This window comes from Mastacembelus armatus, chromosome 23 (assembly GCF_900324485.2).
Source record: "Mastacembelus armatus chromosome 23, fMasArm1.2, whole genome shotgun sequence".
Taxonomy (NCBI): Eukaryota; Metazoa; Chordata; class Actinopteri; order Synbranchiformes; family Mastacembelidae; genus Mastacembelus; species Mastacembelus armatus.
The window spans coordinates 4,687,244-4,705,829 of record NC_046655.1 but is presented as its reverse complement, the minus strand read 5'-3'; the positions used below and the strand labels follow the sequence as shown (position 1 = coordinate 4,705,829).

The following is an 18,586-nucleotide window of genomic DNA, read 5'->3' as shown; positions in this document are numbered from 1 at the left end:
ATTAGCCACAGAAATGAAACCTTTCTGCTGCTGTTTCTAATTCTGAGAGAAAAGAGGAGCGTTTGGTCTGACTATAATGAGACATTAAGTAATCACATCCAAACCACAACCACACCAGCTGCTGTTTCAGGCATGTGAGTGTGTTTTTAAAGAACAAGGGACAGAACAAATCATTATGCTTGCTTGCTTTAAGCTGTAAAAAATTTGCAAAATGTTTTGTTTGCTGCCTGAGTTGGACACTAAAATCACCCCTAAATCCCCTGAGAGGAAGATAACATTACTCTGTATATTATATGTATTAATAATGTATAGGTGTTGCAAACAAATCCCACTTCATAACACCATTTAATTACCTAGAATTTGACATGTTTAGAACATGTTTTTATATATTTTATGACATACTGTATGTTATTGTTCATCGTTCTCTCTATAGGAAAGATGTGCCTTACTCTGTCGGCACACTGTGTGTACAGGCGTCAACAGGTTGCTGCTGATCTGGACCCATTCATTATTGTTCCGGGTATGATTAATCACAGGGTTCTACATGTATACCTTATAGCAGTAACCTGTGTTCAATGCCGCATTATCTTGCAGGCTGTTAACGCTATGGACTTCTGCTTAAATGGAAAATAGTAAAGGCTGCTGGCTGCTGTAGATGTGTAACTTGAATATGTGTGAGGTAGTAAAATCTGAAATTTGTGTGTATCCAGCATATGTATAGGTGTGGGAGGGAGTCTGCACAGTTTGCACATTTCAGCTCTTCTGCATGCAAATGACTTCCCTGCATTTCTGAATCAAACTAAGATCTGAGAGATTACTGGTAAGATTTGAACAAAGATGGTGTTTTAATAAAACCATGTACACACACTCTTAGCTGGATGGGATCGGGTGTTTTACAGGGAAATAGCCAGGAAACAGCCAAGGTGTCCATCTGAAAACACACAGACCCCTTGAGACCAGCATAAATGTTGCTTCCAGAGTCACTCTGTGTTGAGTAGCTTTCAACAGCATGTTTCAACTTCAGAACTCTAAAAACAAAATGCTGAGCCTCTAATTGCGGTCTCAAAATATATCAAAGCACACAAACTGAAACTATCTGTATCAAATCAGCAGAAGGTTTATCAGAGCATTTTAAAGGCACGATGTGTAATATTTCGAGTGATCTATTAGCAAAAATAAAATATACTATTCATAAATATGTTGTCATAAGTGTTTTATCGCTGAAAAAACCAACTGTTGCACTAACGAGCCTTTTAAAGCTACATCGGGAGCAGGTCTCCTTTCATGGAGGCAGCCATGCTGTGCTGCCATGTTTCTACAGTAGCCCAAAACAGACAAACTAAACACTGTTGTTATTGTTTTAACGATGATGGCCACCGTGCCCTCTGTCACACCTGAAAGTGGGGGATGGGGTGTGAGAGGTGCTCAGAAGGCTCTATTGTGCAATCTCAGCACAAGATGCTGCTAAATTTTTCACATTTTACACCTTGTACCTTTATTATAGTAAAAAATGCTGTCAAACAAAAAATAAAAATTATGTAGAGTAGAAATGACTTTTGGAAACTTTTTCTTTATTTATTCAATTGCCTGTATTATTGTAAATACAGATAATGAAGTCTAAAGTCTGATTTTACATCCTCCAAATATGATTCAGTCTATTAGTGTATGTTTTTTGTGCTATATCAATCAGCAAGTTAATTTTTTTTCCAAGACACCAAACATTAGATATTTAGACATCCTGAACATTAATAATTTAAACAAGATAAGTCATCAGAGTCCCTATAATCTGATTTAATTTTGTTGTACTTAGCTTGATTATCCTTCTTCTCTTAATCTCTTGTGTCTTGTGGCTTTTCTCTCAGGTTATTTTATATTTCAGTCCAGATGAGCCACATTATAGTGTTTTAGTTAGAGACTCACATTTTCTGATATTCTATTGTCACTTGTTTTTGTCTGATTTCACACACCATCACCCTGAAGAGTGGTAGTGTAGACTGATGCACCATGTGTCAATATTTTTAATATTATTATTAAAACATTAGCAAGATCCTAAAAACAGAATCATTCACCCATCTACAAACAGTTCAAATCAGCAAACACAAGAAATTAACACATTCATAGATTTCAACACAGCAAATGTTAAGGCCTCTTTTAGTGTTAATTAATTATTCCCTATTTGTTTCTGTATCTCATTTCATTATTCCTTTTGTCACTGCAAATTAATCTCTGTCTCAACCTCACTGTCTCTCCTAATCAACATGATTTCCTGTTTGTGCAATTAATATTTCCTCTCTGTTTACATTAAACAGGCATTTCTCAGTGTGCCGTACTGTTGCTGTAAAGAAAGTAGGAGAGGTTTAGAGAAATGTCAGATTATTTAGGAGACATAGTGGTCTCAATATAAAATGCACATAATCTGATATGCATATCTTAATGACCTAAACTTTATATTTCTCTACTATAGATTGTAAGAAAATCTGCTCTGCTTCAGTTAAAAGGAAACCTTGAACACTTTCTGTTCTTCACTGTAAAAGCTCCTTTTTGCTTCTTATACAACCACCTTATCAAATTGTGTGTATTACAGCTCAGTGGTGTGGTCACACTGCAGTGAAGCAGAAGCCTTTTGAAGCACGTAGGTAGTGTCCTCATAGTGAGATTCTCTCTCCTTGCACCAGACGGCCTCGGAAAGCAAAAGCATCCTGCGGGGGAAGAGTCAGGGTTCAGCACAGTAAAGACAAACCTTCTGTTTTGGTGCAAAATGATCAGCAAAGTGATCCACATGTATTCCTCTCAGAGTTTAAGGCTGATCCTTGGTCCACACATTAATGATTACAAGTAATGGATAGCTGTGTTTAGCTTCCATTGCAGTTCCAAGGGTTAACTTTGTTACCGCTGCTCCCTCATTGCTCTAAGCTTTAAAGTGGACATTTGCAGGGAAGATAAACTGAGCTTAGATGTCATAGATCAACGCTCTGCACAGTACCATTCATTTTTATAGTTATATTTTATGTTAGTTGCTTAAAAATAGCAAGACCTGTGATGGTACTTCAGGACATTTTGACCCATCTCACAACCCACTCTTTTATTGTATCAGCCCCACCGCACACTCTGATTCTAGGTTCCCCGAGGAGAACATTTGTTATCCTCACTGCACTGTCATTGTGTTAAGTTCTAAAGTGTATGTTTGCAGAGGCAGTCAAATTTAGAAACTACAAGCCATGTCTCACCAATATATACACTGTCATTCATTCCCATACATCTGTTTTCTCTGGCTAACAACAGGCAGTCATGTAGGAGTTACATGTAAACAGTTTAAAAAGCTCCAAGTTCAGAGTTGATTATACCGTATGAACGAGTTTCAGGCCTCCTGCACATCATATTGTGTGTTTGGCTGTTATTGTTTATAGAAGATGAATTCAAATGTCTGACCTTGAGGCTGATATCGTCCAAAGAGTACTTCCTGGCTGCAATCTCCAGCACCTCTTTCTCTGCGTTTTCCTGAGTGGTTCCCTTTACATCAATGTAATAACATTCAGCACTGGCGTAGTGGCAGGAGATGGCCTGGAAATACACGCACACACAATTGCAATTTAATTTACTGTAATTTTCAATCACATGTATTTTCATCACCTCTATTGATATAATGAGCTGCTTGTAGCATAAAACCCTGTGATTATATAAACTGAGTAAGATGTTTGATTTGAAAACACTGATTTGCCAGATGCATTATGGGTGGTGGAGTACCTTTCGGAAGCCTTGGGTCTTATTCATGCCAGAGCCATGTATGAGCAGTGGGTGGAAGAAAACAGTGTCACCTTTTTCCATCTCCAAGTGCACCCTTGGGTGCTGCGGGTCGTAGTCACGCACTCCATAGTACATCTTATTGACACCACCCTGAGGACAAACACAGTGCTGAGACTGTGTATGTGTGCACCTCACGACCTGTGATTGTGTTTCTGGCAGTGTTTTGTGGATGTGTGTCTATGTGTACCTCCCACTCAGGATAGTCATGCTCATGCAGCGTGCCGGTGTGCGTTCCTGGTAGCACGACCAGGCAGCCGTTCTGCCTGTTTATTTTCTCCATTGCCGTCCAAGCACAGACAATGCGGTCGGCTGGTCGGAACGGGAAGTAATGCAGATCCTGATGCACTGGGTGACGAGATGTCTTCTTACCTGTAAGAACAGGAGGGACCACCATGTGGCAGAAGAAAATGATAAATGATATTTAGATGAGGCTGGATGACAGAACTAAAATATATATGGAAAGAAAACTTTAATTATTTTATCATAATACCTGTTGATTACGTTGCTGTTAGTAAATCAAAAAATAAATTCAACTGTAGTCTTATTTGTTTCCCAGTTACCTGCATCAGGAGGTTTGTTGATCAACATGGTGTGCATGGCCATAATGTTGGGTCCAGTGAAGCACTCCACATATTTAAGGATCTGAAAACATGATTGAACAGAGATATTAACTAAAATACCCACTTTATAAAACAATTGTCTTCTACTGTGTATGCGTGTGTTTGTGTGTGTACCTGTGGTAAGGCGCAGTACCGGAACAGTGCAGGATTTTCCTGGAAGTCCTGAACTTTGGAAACAGCTTTCTCATTCGGAATGAACTCTGACTTTGCGATCGTCACGTCCCTCATGACCACCATACCTGGACACTTTTCTTCTTGTCGACAAATCCGTTCAAACTCACTCCTGAAATGATACACATACAGACTGCACACTGAAGGGCTTTAAAAAATGATAGGTTTCATTTTTAGGATTATTTTGATATACAATTATCATTAGAAACTGAGATTATCTTGAACTCAGTGTCACTTATTTCCCTTTAATTGCTCAGATGCACTTACAGTATGAGTCTGTAACACCGTTGTTAAGGTTTTTGTTATGTTATGGTTGTGCACTGGGTGTAAATATCATTTTCTTTGCACTTGTCAGAGTTTGTGACTGTCACCTGAACCTGTTAATGTCCTCCTCAGACACCAAATTCTTGATAAGGATGAAGCCATTTTCCTCATAAAAGAGCCGCTGTTCTGGGGTCAGCAGGTCCGTATCGAGCGTGTACCTGTCAACAAGCCACAGTATGGACTTTATGTTTGTTTGTTTAGAATGAAAAGCTGCCTATGGCAAATGATTTACATACAGTGTCAGTGGCTGATATTGCATTAAAGGGCAGACAAGGAGGAGCAGGACTGGAATCTATGCTGAATGACCCGCATGGATTATGTAATTTTGTTTCCAATAACCTTTAACCTGAGCCAACTGCCTGTCAAAGGCTGCAGTGCAATTATAGTGTTATTTAAGACATGGCATGTTCTTACCTCAGCCTCTGAGGGCGACTGTAGGTGAAGGCTTGAGCAGAGGTTGGTACAGTTCTCTGGAGAAAATCATTCAAGGAGGAAACAACAGCAAAACCACAGAAACGGGCGTCATACCGGGTCACATTGGCCTATATCACTGATTGACCTAAATCACCTCGGGACTTTACATTTGGGTCGGAAACACATGGTTAACTTGATCTCAGTTTACCCCCAGTTTTGCAAATCCAAAAAGGCTTTACACTTAAAATCTCAAAGTTCAGTGTGCAATGAAACATTACACCTTGCTTAACATACTGAAGGACATATAGAAAATTGTATCACTGTTCATCTTTTGCAGCTGCACAGTGGAGAGAGAAATTAAACGCAGTAACCTTCGTATTTCTCCTCATATTCCAAGAGGCCTGCTCTCCACGGCGGGATCTCGTCAGAGCTGCCCGAGTAGTGGATGCGCCCGTCCCGTTCTGTGGAGCCACATGCTCCGACATGTCGGGCCATCGCAGAATAAAAGGATACGATCGCAGCGGCTGATCGATCGAGATGATGGACCAGCATCTTAAGTCTCTCCGAGGCCCGAAGCATCTTCCGGTTAGAGTTAAATGCTGTTGTAATTAAGGTAAACTACAAATATGGCGTGTCTGCTGGGCAAAACGCAGCGTGATGTCACATATCACCAATACGTTTAATTAAATTTCTTCTCATATATCTGTATATATATATATGTATATTACATCTCATAATCTGTGTTGTCAGGGTAAAGCTCAGCCTGCTGGGCTCAGACAGTTTCTGCCGTTATAAATATCCCTAACTAGTTATTTATTAACGGGCCTTAAAGGATCACTTGACAGATGGATTATCGCCAGACGATCTTTCTGTGTCACCGGAAGTGACAAGACTTACATTTTTATTTATTTTGAGCAGCACAAAGGACATTTCATACACTTGACGACAGAAGAAAATCTGCACCCATAAAAACAGATATTCTATATTTGCATGTATGTACCTGTGAAGGAAAAATATATTGTCTGGGATTTGGGTGAGCTGTCCCTTTAAACATTTAGCTTATTGCACAGTAAGTAAGTAATGAAACTGTATATTATAACCTACAGGCAAAGCACAGACCTAGTTAGCCAAGCTATTGAAGTAATAGGATTTCTGTCACTTTGGTAGCTGCAGCTTTTGTCCAGCAGGTGGCGCCACGAAACCAAACATTGGGCTCAGTGCTGTTCATATGGTAGTTTTAAGTTTATGATTTGTTACCTGTGTTATGTTTATGGTATTTGTATGTTTTTGATGTTTTATAAGTGCTATATAAACAAAGTTCGGGTTGATTTAATTTTCCCTTTCAAAATAATCGAGGATTTTGCACAAAGAAAGGTTAACTATTCACTCTTTTTATCTTTTAAACTTCAGCTTAAAAAAATTGCCATTTTTTTAAATACTCAGTTATGGTTAGCCTTAGAAAAATTACAGCAATTTAACTATCACCTATAAATACCAAGAACCATGTGAAAATATAACATTTGAATATGTATGACTGCTTTATTAATGCTCCAAGCTTCGTCAAGCTAACCACACTTTACCAGAGCGGTAACAAATTGACTTTCCTATGAAAATGAATATTGTATTTGTTCTATTCTTAAAAAATCTCCTCCAAATACAACCTGACAATATATGTAAGTTTGGTTGTGTGTATGTGACATTATAGAACGTAATTAGTGATTTTACTCGTTTGACACTATAACCGGAAACAGTGCTTTTATTTTGAATGCTGCAAGGGAACACAACTTGTGATCGTTGAGGGTGGTTTTATTTCGAAATGCAACAGGAAGTCTTGTTATTTTTCAGCATTAGAACTTGACGGAAGCTAGCTTGTACCCCTCCCGTGTGCTCTGTCGACAGCAGATCCTCCTCCAACCTTTAAACTGCTCTCACAGCCACACAAGACGACATTTTTGGGGGTTCGGTCCGAAGCTGCCCGTCCTCACACCCCTCAAATCCGTGTGCGTTTCTGCGAACATTTCTTTTTCTGTTCCTACGATTTAAGCCGAAACCGAGCACAGACGGAGCTGTTTTTGAGGCTAACGTTACTTCAGTGGGCGGAAAAGCGGAGGAGGGTAACCGGGCCTGGCAGTTCCGGAGAGTCGGCTTGAAACGACGGATTTCACCATTTTCAGGTAAATTTACTCAAATGTCATTTTCTGGATAACACGCAGCCTGTCCGATAATGGACTCAGTGACGTTACATTTCGTTCGGCGGCGGGGGGCGAAGTGAACAGTGGTGTATGGGAATGACAACAGAGGAAACGGGTGCCGAGGTCTTAATTCAGCCAGTCCCTAACGATAATTATAATTATATCATATTATTCAGCCACCTTTCGTTTTATTCTCAACAATTACAATTTATTGGTTTGAGTGTCGGTCTTATTTAGCGTGAAAATATTTTGCGTGTTTACATAACGTATGTATCGATAGCCTGAATGCCCCCCAGAGACAGGAACCCCATTGTACATTTTAGAAAATTTTATTAGAGACAAACTCGAAGGAATATGATTTGAGTATGGTCGTTAAATAACAAACCGCCTGCTCTAATTAAGAGAAGAACATCCCAGCATTGTTGCAGTGACATCTGGCCAAGCAATTAACGCCAAGTAAAGCCGCTGCTGTCAACTCAACACCTGAGGCGTAAAATGACTTTCGTCGTCAACACACAGGTAAATGTGCCAAAGTTGGGCTTGCATTTCTGTTAAAGTCCAGTTATCATGTTAAATGATGTTTTGACCTGCCACTGGGCCCTGAAGGCAGCACCATTCTGTAGCTCTAACCTACAGTACAGTGCATTTAACCTGACCTTACACTTAAATCCGCACATTTCCACAGTCCACCATAAAGCCTGACTTCATATAAATCTGTAAATATGTGCTTTATATAGAAGGAAGTACCTTTAAATTGGCTCCTGCCACACACTGGTCATATTGGAAGAAAGAGAAAAACCTGCTTGACACTTCCCTCCGGTGACTTGAAATTTGCATTAGCCTGTTGGGATGCCTTTATTTGAAAGTGTCTACACCTAATATTATCAGATTAAAATTACAAATTAGCACATGCAATACAGTTCTCAATCACCATGTCATCGCTTAGCCTAATCCCTGCATTAATCAACAGAAGATGTTAAGGTATAATATCAACCATAGGTCATATCTGCAGTCTGTATGATGCATTCAGGCCCTTTACCACTTCCTGTCTGACTGGAATTTACTTGTACCGTCTTTCATTTGGAACAACAGGCCACTAGTTATATGTGTCTGCCTGTGTGTGCTTGTGTGTGTTGACCCATATTCAGATATAGGCTGTTGGCTGTGAGTGATTCACCCCCACTGGACATAGTAATTACCCTGACAGCCCCCTCCCCATGTCAGTGGGTCATATAGCAGTGTTGGTATTGATCCGTCTCTGCATTATACAGCAGGAACACAAGACCTAATAGCAAGTACCCACTCACTTTTCCTTCCAGGACTGATAAATATCGGTCTTTCCAGAAAAGTGCAGTGTCTTGTAGTGGAGTAAAACTTTCTGATCTGTGATTTTCAGTTTAGGAAATGAAAATGCCATGTGATGGAACACAGCAGGTGTCAGCAACTAGTTCTTCCTGTCGCCACAAAAGAGTGTGAGGAGGTCAGTGTGAGAGTTTTGGATAAAACCAGGTCACCTGATCCTCATACAAAAAATTTCTTGCTGCTCTGGATTTGACATTATATAGAAAGATACATGCTTTCTTGTGTGATTCTCTTATTTAACTTTTGGTAATGTGTTATAAAAGGAGGCTTCACCTGATTTTGCACATTAAGATCTGTGTTCGCCATAAAGTACTACTAATGCTGTTGAATAATGCAGGAGGATTCCTAAGTCAGATGAACTCAGATGATATCATTAGGGGGTTTTCTCATCCTGGGTTTGGAGACTCTGCACTTATAGCAGAAAACCTTCAGCAGCTTTTAGTTTGCCCATTCTTTTTTTTTCCTGCCTTTTGTAAGTCCCCCAGCTTTTGGAAGTCCAGTCCTAAATTATTGGAGTGCCTTGCTAACTGTGCATAAACTGAAGAGACAGCAGGAAATCCTACTTGTTAGAAAAATCTGTGAAATGTGGGTGATGACACTATTATGTTGTGAGTCAGAGCTTGCTGTCAGCAGAAATGTTCTGTACACTGCTGTGCCGTACTGTAGTGGCTTGTCTTGTGTAAAGCTGGGAAGTAAGTGAGAATCGAGCAGGCATGTGGTTGAACCAGAGCATGGTGCTTTAAACTGCAGATACTGAAGCATATTGCTATGTTAGAGCTGAATCTATGAGAATAGAGTAATAATAATACATTTTCAACTGTGTGTACAGTGTTTTTGTCTTCAGACTGGCAAGATATCATCTCTGGTGCAAAACATGGTGATATCCCACAATGCCTTGCAGCAGGGTGACTGCACTTACTGATGAACAGAATCCAAAACACTGTTGCTATTGACAACCAGGCCAGCAGCTTGCTGTCTCTGTCTCCTTTATGTAACTCCAACTTGTGCAGTGTTTTAAGGATCAGAGGTCTGTGTTTGTGTGTCTGCATATGGTTGCATGAGTGTCATGACAACTATATTAAAACCAACATACATGTGTATCTCTTCATGTACACACATCTTTTTGTTTTTTTTTTTGCATACCTTTCTATGCATGAGCGCTCATGTCTCTTTCAGTGTCTATATCATTTTGAATGTTTCTGACTGTGTGCTTAGGTGTGCGTTTCGTTATGTAAGCTAATGTACATTAGTGTGTGTTTGAATGTACTGTGATGAATACAGCACTAAATCTTTCTATGTGGTGTCTGAAATGTGTTCCTTAAGGTATTTGTGTTTTGTTTTGTTTTTTTTATTTATGTGTCTTTGCTGTCAAATATTCTTTTGTGTTTATACATTTTACCCACATTGCTCTCTCTGTGTATGTGTAAGACCTTTACTAACACAAAGGCAATGCTTGTGTCTTAGTGTTTCACCTGAGGAAGTATAGGATATATTAAAAGCGGTAGAATGTAAATAAATCTGAGAAGAGAACTTGCTTATTTCCCCCTAGGGCTGATGGAAAACATCTTCCTGCCAATGTGCTGCCGCAGGGTGGGCATCATGTATTTGAAGTAGTAATTATTGGGTTTTTTTGGGGTCTGGCTAATTCTAGGGCTTCAGAATGAATACAATTAGTGTGGGCTGGGTGCAGCATGAACACACAGTTGCACACTTTTGTGGTGATATGAGCACAAACACACAAAAAGTTATGTGAGCAATGCAAAGAATGTGGAGGGATGTGAGTGGTGTTAGTTCATTGTCTCTTACTCTCTCACACACACATGCACAGCTTTTTTTTCTAGCTCTATAAATTGAAAGCTTCGGGTGATACTATATCAGTACCTCTTATCAGGCCAGTGGTCTGTGTGTCATTTTGCATAACGACCATCTCATAAAATGGGGGTGTGTTGTGTCATCTTGTGTGAATGTGCTTGGGTATCAGTGGGGACATTTGGTCTTGTAGGACGGCTCCATGCGTTAGTGTGCTGGTATAAAAGAAAATAGGCAAGTGTGTTAGACTTCTTTGTTTTCTTTTACTCGACACACATTTTGCTTTACTTGCCTTTGTCCCTCTGTCCATTGTGTCTGTACAGACACACACTGTCATTATTCCTGTGTGCTTTGGATTCTTATTCTGTCCAGTTGCACCCAGGATAAACTGTCTCACCATGCTTTGCCAGGTGTGTGTGTATTGAGGATTGTGTTAGGTCAGAGAGATTGGCTCTTAATCTGCAGATTAGCTAGTGGCATTGTTAGAGTAGTGTCAGACAAGGATTAAACACACACACACACACACAGACACAGAGGTCACACATTAAAATAAACAGACATGCAGTTCATTTGTGAAGTCACTTTTTGTCCACTCACTGTAAACTCTAATGGTGTCGTTTGACAGTGAAGGTGATGAAATATTTATCACACACGATTGAGGATCTGAACATAGCCAACAAGCTGGATTATGTTTCACTTTGTTTTCTCTTTATTGTCTCCGAACAGGATGAGTGAAATATTTAGATCCTGTTTTCTTCCATTCTCATAAAGGACAAAATAACACACCAGAGGAAATGACGTTACTGAACGATCTTAATACTGTGAGCTTTTCTATCCTGTGTTTTTTTTACAGCTACAAGTCAGAAAACAGTAATAATTATGCCCTCATTTATTATGTTACATTTTCTGCATTGGCATTACTCCAATTAAAAAAATATCACTTTCAGAAGTGGCACTATATTTATAAAATTGCGTACGTACTCTTATCCCCCCTCCCACAGAAAAGTAATTTATACATGCACTCATTTTTTTCAGTGATTCATGAGCTTTGTGATTGGGACATCCCTACTAGTCACCGTGACTCAACTAGACTTTATTAAGCCAATTTTACATCTTATTAAATGCTACTTAGGCAATTCACATCTGATGTGAAAATTGCTTCAAAATGCATCTCCGATCTAAAAATCATTCCACTGCCGTCCTGAGATGTCAAATTTAAAGTGGTTTTCATAACTGACGATTTTCTGTGCAAACAAACCCAGACCCACAAAGAAGTGGAACAGCGTTAATGCCAAGTACAGTCAGCTGTAGTTGACATTCGGCTGGTCAGTACATCCCATCCTACACACCTCTCACCATCTGGCTGCTTCTCTAAAACAATTTTTGCAGCCCATATCACATAATCATAACAATGAATTTATTCTGCAGCTAAATTGTACTTATTCTACTAAATTCACAGTCAAATATTTTAAGACTTTGTGGTTTAGGATACTGAATTAATGGGGATCAAAACCGATGAGCTCTGGGATTTCCCATTTTATTCTCTGACATTGGTGCCACCTCTGTGTAAAAGTGAGTTTCCTTTTTAATCTCAAGTAGGAATCTCTAATTATCCTCCTTTCTCTCAGTGCAGGTTAATCATTGCCTCCCAGACAGGCATTTGCAATCAATGCCAACAAAGTGCATCGACAGTTCTCAGGGAACAGTTAAGAAAATTAGACTACAGACACTCTTCAACAGCAAAATGAAAACAGTCAGGCCATGTCACTTTTTATTTAATTGAGCAGCTTCTACTGAATTCAGTCAGTAATATTGTTGAGTTTTCCAGTACTCCTCCTAGGTTTTCCACTTTATGTCTTAGCCTCTCCACTGTATTAGCGCCACCAAGCACCTCATTCATCGTTATCTGAAAGGTCAGATTGGTTTGAGGGCACACACACTAATAATTTGGTCTAATCCGATTAAAGCAGCACTCCCTCATAGGTGGGTGATTGGTGAATAGAGTAACTTGAAGCGGTCTGACTTGATCAACCGTAAAGCAAAAGAAGAAGAGGTTCGATTACAGTTTAGACAGATGTTCTCTCAAAAGCATGCCACAGGCCTGAACACATGGCACCAACAATAGGAACTGGAGATAACCAGTAAACAGTCATCTCTTATGAATGCAGTAAAGTTGCAGTGAGGCAAGAAATAGAAAATGTGTTCCATCATGTTCCTTTTGATTGACATCTCATTCCTAACACCTTTTTTTTTAATCCAACACTGAAAGTTAGTACTGATGGTCTGTTCAGATTTGTTATCTTTAGTTTTTAAGCAAAGTTTTACTTTTTTAAAGTTTCTCTATGTTTCTGGTATGTTAATGCCATTTAATAGAAAAGTGTGTTTTACTTCTCGATCAAAAATAGTTGATAACTAGTAATACCCAGCAATACCACAAACCATGTGGGAAATGATTATTCCAGATTTTTACCAATCTATGTATCTTATAGCACCTGAAGTGGGCACAGTGTCCTTTGGCCAGCAGATGTGTGCTGTAATGTAATGGGAAAAGCTGCTTCTTTGCCTCAGGTTGGGACTCCCCCACCCGGACTGGCACGAAGACAGGAAAAAGTCCAGGCTATGTTTTTAGCTGATGCGAGCAGCATATACACAAAACATGGCACCTCAGGCAGTTGAACACCTGTTCTCAAAGGCCTGTGGGTGAATAGAGGTGGATTAGGAGGCAGTGTTCAGGGGACTGCTGGGGTGTGAGAAAGAGGATGCACAGTTCAAAGCCACAAAACAGAAAGAAGAGGAGGTGGAGAGGTAATATTGATGGGTGGGAAAGTCCATTTGTTTAGTTCTGTAAGATGACCTACCATAATTAGCTTTTCTCTGTGGTTAGATGTCGTTTTTGTGTTACTGAGTATGTGCAGCTGTAACCTTTCAGTGAAAAGGTAACTGATGTGAACTGGATGAGTTTTATTTTCTTTCTCAAACGAAATTTTAATTATCTCAACAAGATGTGTAAGACTGTTTTGCAATAAATGTGTCAATTTGCAAAAAGGCATTTTAATTCTTGCTGCAGAATTTCAGTCCTAACAAAGTGCCTCTTTGAGTGAGCTTAAACGTCTTTCTTGAAACTTTCCTTCTACATTATCTAGTTTACAAATTCTCAATTTGCACAAAGCACTCATTGGAAACACAGCTTCTGTGTGTGTGTGTGTGTGTGTGTGTGTGCGCGCGCGCGCGCGTGCGCGCGCGCGTGCGTGCGTGCGTGTGTGTGCGCGCTCTTAGTTTCCCATCTCTCTTCACTGGAATGTGCCATCTCCAGCTGTGTGTTTGGATTCACCAGCCATCAAGACAGGAAAACACACATTCCTGTATGTTGCGTTCATCCAGTTGTGTGTGTGTGAGAGTGTGAGTGAGTGTGAGTGGAACAGGCCGGAAGCTTCTTGTTAACCCTCGTTAGACTGGTATGGGTGTAATGCCACAGATGAGTATTATGTAACAGACAGACAATAGGTGAATGCGAGTGTTGATTTCATAAAAACACTTTGGCTGCGGTTGCAGCACAATGTGCAGCTATGTACTGTACACAGTTAGTGAAGGCACGTTGCTCAGGTATCCCAAAACAACAATGAAGTAAACACATGAGCATCATTCATGTACAATAAAACCAGAGTTACATAACCACTTTCTCTGCATTGACAACACACTGACTCCATATAACAGCAGCACAGACTTGTGTTGTTACCACTGATCAATGTGAGTGTAGCCTGAGAAACTGAGTGCACAATATGCATCTCAAATAAAGAGAGCAAGACAACCAGTTAGAAAATCAATACTGGTCGGTGGTGAGCAAAATCATTTTACTGGTCAGAAACATAGCTAATAAACCCTGCTCTCTGCTGTGTCCCTTTTGAGATAGTTATTTTTGGCAAACCTTTTGATATTGTTAGCGATTGACTTTTATCTGTTGTTTTGTGCTCCGTTATGTCAGGTAGTGTGCATTTTTTTTTTTTTTTTTTTTTTTTTAAAGCTTATTTTTGAAAACAGCAAAGTTGCTAGCCATAACACCAAAACAGTCAGCTGAAAGATGTTGACTTCCTCCTCTGGAACGTAAGAGGAACTAAGCTGGGTCATGATTCTCTGTGGGCTTGTCACTTTAACAAACTCTTCTCATGTCACACATAATTGATTTCATTCCTTTATCGTGAATTATATTGATAGTGCAGCTTTAAAGAGAAATTTCTGAGTTGCTATAGGACAGCTTGGTCCATTTCAAGGTTCTGTGTTTCCAGTCATGCTTGTATCTATGTCTGTTTGTGGGTCTGTTTTTGGTCTCACTCCGCAGTCATACACACAAACAACATTGGCACATAAACTACTGTTGGCCAAGGCTGTATTAGAGCAGTCTACCTGCTGGTTAGAGCTTTACCTCCTACCAGGTGTGTGTATGTGCACACGTGTGTGTGCGTGTGTGTGGATTGATTACAATGCTGGTGGGAAAAATTGAGAACAGGATCATGTATCCTGCATGCAATATTTCTTTGTAGTTGGAGGATGCATGAAGTGTATTGCCTTTAGCTTGACCTCAAAGTATCCCCCCTCTTACACATTCCCACACCAGTGTAAACAGTATATACCTAGTGTGTTTGTTTCTTTCGAAACTCACTGTCCTCTAGCTGCAAACAGATGACACTGGAGTGTCTGGGCATGCAGTCAAACCTTTTGTGTGTCTGTGTGTGTGTGTGCGTCAGCTGATTTCCTGTATGTTTTCTCGCTTGTGGGCTTTGTGTTTGTGTTTGTCATGCAGCAAGAAGCGATGGGGTAATGGCGTGCTACATGCTGTGTTTACATTAGTTTGTGCATGTGTGGATCTAGCAGGGAGATACTCCGGCCTTCTTACCTAAAAATAACATGTTCCCTTCAGCTCGCCCTTCCTCTCCTCCATCTTTATCTTCATTCCTTCCATCTCCCCAGTAATCCTGTGGATCAGTGTTCCCCTTCTTGTTGTTTTCCTCTTCTTTTCTGCATCATATTTTTGTTTTGTTTTTTTGTTTATACTATCCTTGAGTAGCAGATTTGCTTCATCATGCTCAATGCTAAAATAAAATAAATCCATCCATCCATCATCTGTACCCGCTTATTCCTTAACCAGGGTCACAGGGATCAGCTGGAGCCTATCCCAGCTCTCTTTGGGTGAAAGGCAGGGGTCCACCCTGGACAGGTCCCCAGTCCATCACAGGGCCACATAGAGACAAACAACCTCACACACTCACACTCACTCCTATGGGCAATTTGGAGTCACTAATCAACATAAATAAATTATATATATATATATATGTGTGTGTGTGTATACATATATTGTTCACAAATCCCAAACATCAAGTTCAAGTCAAGTCTCAAGTCCTTTGAGGATAAGTCTCGAGTCAAGTCTTAAGTTACTGTGTGACTTAAGTGTAACTTGAGTCTCAGTCACAGACCAGCGTAGTCTAAAATGATCATAGACTAATATAGCCAGTAATAATTAATAATTTCATATAATAAACTGTTTAGCAAATTGTTTTGCAAATGTGAAGTTTGGGATCAAAAATGTTTTATTATATTGCAGTTGAAGCCGTCTAAGCAAAAAAGCCCAGACATAAATTTTTCTTAATTTCTTACACTTTTTTGCTTTGAGCAGTGATGCACATTGCGCCCAATTCACAATTTTCGGCTAAAAAAACAAAAACTCATATCCCTCAGTTTTAATCTCAAGTGGATATAGTAAGCATTATAGAGCACCTGTTAGACATTGTTAATGTGAGCACCTCAGTGCAACCTCAATACAGTTTTTATTAAGATGTAGTGATATAACAAACTGCAGGCCACGTAGATTTAAAGAGGGTAGAAGTTCTGTTTTCTTCATTTTTAATAGCCTGTTATCATTCAACGTGCCTTGGTGTCAGTGGTGCATCAAAATCAAAAACATCAATGGGGTAAATTCTGGTGACCAGTTAGTTGACCAATGGGACTTTCAAAGTCTCACTTTTATGAACGCTCATGAAATTGCAATTTCCTATTAACATAATCTTAACATTGTAGCCTTTTGTGCACTTACAGACACAAGGATTATTTCTGCTCAGCCCTCTGGGTCAGTCATGCTGAAGCTCCTTTTTAGCTTTTGCTCAAAACAAACAAAGGGTCTTTCAGTGGAAAGCACCCACTGCACTGGGCAACAGCACTGATGCTCTGTTTGTATGCATTCTCCTAGCAGCACAAACACATGCTTGTGACTGTACTCAGTAGGACTCTGCTGAAATGGTTGCTTGAAGGCTGATGATGGTGTTAATAGCTTTGCAATGATTGATTTTCTTTTGTGTGCCAGAAATGACCCCAAATCTTCATGACATAGTGGAAAAGCTTTTGAAACACAGAATGTAGACACTTATGCAGCATGAGAAATGCAGGATAACTGTATTTGCTGTAAAATTGTCCAGAATTTCTTTAAGCAGGTTTCACACTTGTGGTAGTCAGATGCGGGCGTTCATTTATCCTCTGGGCTGTAGGGAGGGAACATTATTTTGTGCTCTTGATCTTTGTAGTCTCTGTAGTAGTGTACATTATGTAGGACAGCATGAGGGGAAAACCCCCGGGTCTCTGTGTGTGTATTGCTGTGATTTTTATTTGATAAGAGGGATACAAGTGGGAGTATGTGTACATATTCATCTCTGCTTCTAAAACCACACATTTGGATACAAGCAGGTGAACTGGTATCTCCCAGTTTCTGATTGACTGAACACACCTGATGAAGGTAATCAGCAGTGGGTAGGACATAGATATTTGGAAAACAAGCAAGACTGTGCCTCTTGATGATTAAGGGTTGGGCACACCCTTAATTTAAATGACAATGCTGATGTTATTTAAACGACAAATGCAATTACTGTAAAGTCAACCACAAGCTATTGAACTAGCTTCTCACTTTCTTTAAGTTTTTTCTGGCGCCGCAAATATAAAGAGAGCTGATATCATTAAGACCTTAGCCTGAAGGCATGAGTGGGTTTGTTACTGGTGTTTTGGAATAGGTTTGGAACCAGCCACTCCTACTTTTCTTTTTGTGGGTACACCTGTAGAGGTCATGTATAGGTGTGTGGTTGGACAACATTATTTCTGGCATCTATAAATTGTAGCAGTTGTGGATTTTGGCACAGATCGTGGTAAAATGGACAAAAACTAAGCCCAGGGCTGAAAGTGACTGATATTTACCCCGTACTTATCAGGCTGACAATTTCTAAAGGGCATTATGACTAAATAAGTCTAAAAAAAAAAAATAACCACATGTAAAACTTAAGCGTTGATCACTAGATATGTTTGATGTGTGATATCATTTTTCCCTTCAGGCTCCATCCCACCCCAGCTCTGTCATGTTCACTCACCAAAAGGAAAGTAATGATTCTGTCTATATTAATGTGTTTGAGTCTCATGTGAGAGGGTCTATTTCAGGAACTGGTTTTAACAACATTAACCATTGTTTTCTTTTTTGGGAAGACAGCTTTACTTTCAACTCTCCCTGTATTCATGGTTCAGCTGTTTTTGCTCTTATTCTGTCATCGAAAAACCATTAGAGAACTTAGATATATTAAATGAAATCATAGAGATATGTTTTGACATAAGATGGTGTGTGCTAGTAACAGTAGTTGTACATGAACTTGGCTTCTGGAGCTGGAGTTTCTAGTTGAACTGGGAAACAATCATTACATCTTACAACGACGTGATGCTTCTTCAGATTTACACGCTTTAACATGCTTGATGGCTGGTTTGAATTAAGGATATAGGAAATGGTTTGAGATTCTAAGAACTGGGCCTGTTTGTTTTTGTGGCCAGACTTAGATGAGGAGGTGGATACACTTTAACACCTTATGTATT

At 39.7% G+C, this 18,586-nt stretch overlaps 2 protein-coding genes across 3 annotated transcripts in view; one reads left to right on the top strand and one right to left on the bottom strand.

The window, feature by feature from the left end:
- Positions 1-1,448: 1,448 nt before the first annotated feature.
- On the bottom strand, positions 1,449-6,076 carry phyh (phytanoyl-CoA 2-hydroxylase). The gene is made up of 9 exons (XM_026326839.1): positions 5,847-6,076; positions 5,334-5,389; positions 4,967-5,077; positions 4,539-4,707; positions 4,365-4,446; positions 3,992-4,173; positions 3,745-3,894; positions 3,430-3,561; positions 1,449-2,699 (listed from the first exon to the last, which is right to left on the bottom strand). The coding sequence occupies exons 1-9, from the start codon at positions 5,910-5,912 to the stop codon at positions 2,646-2,648; spliced, it is 1,002 nt and encodes a 333-aa protein (XP_026182624.1). The 5' UTR covers positions 5,913-6,076; the 3' UTR covers positions 1,449-2,645.
- A 1,117-nt stretch (positions 6,077-7,193) lies between these two features.
- Positions 7,194-18,586, top strand: part of cdk17 (cyclin dependent kinase 17) — a 33,165-nt gene continuing 21,772 nt past the window's right edge. For both annotated transcript variants that reach the window (XM_026327112.1, XM_026327113.1), the window contains exon 1: positions 7,194-7,507. The gene's annotated coding sequence lies outside the window, so the exon portion shown is untranslated. The remainder of the gene's footprint in view (positions 7,508-18,586) is intronic.

Coding starts and splice junctions, on each gene's coding strand:
- phyh (XM_026326839.1), bottom strand. CDS start 5,912: ATGCTTCGGGCCTCGGAGAGACTTAAGATGCTGGTCCATCATCTCGAT. Junction 3,895..3,991: donor ATGACTATCCTGAGTGGGAG/GTACACATAGAC, acceptor GTTTGTCCTCAG/GGTGGTGTCAATAAGATGTA. Junction 2,700..3,429: donor TGGACGATATCAGCCTCAAG/GTCAGACATTTG, acceptor CTTCCCCCGCAG/GATGCTTTTGCTTTCCGAGG.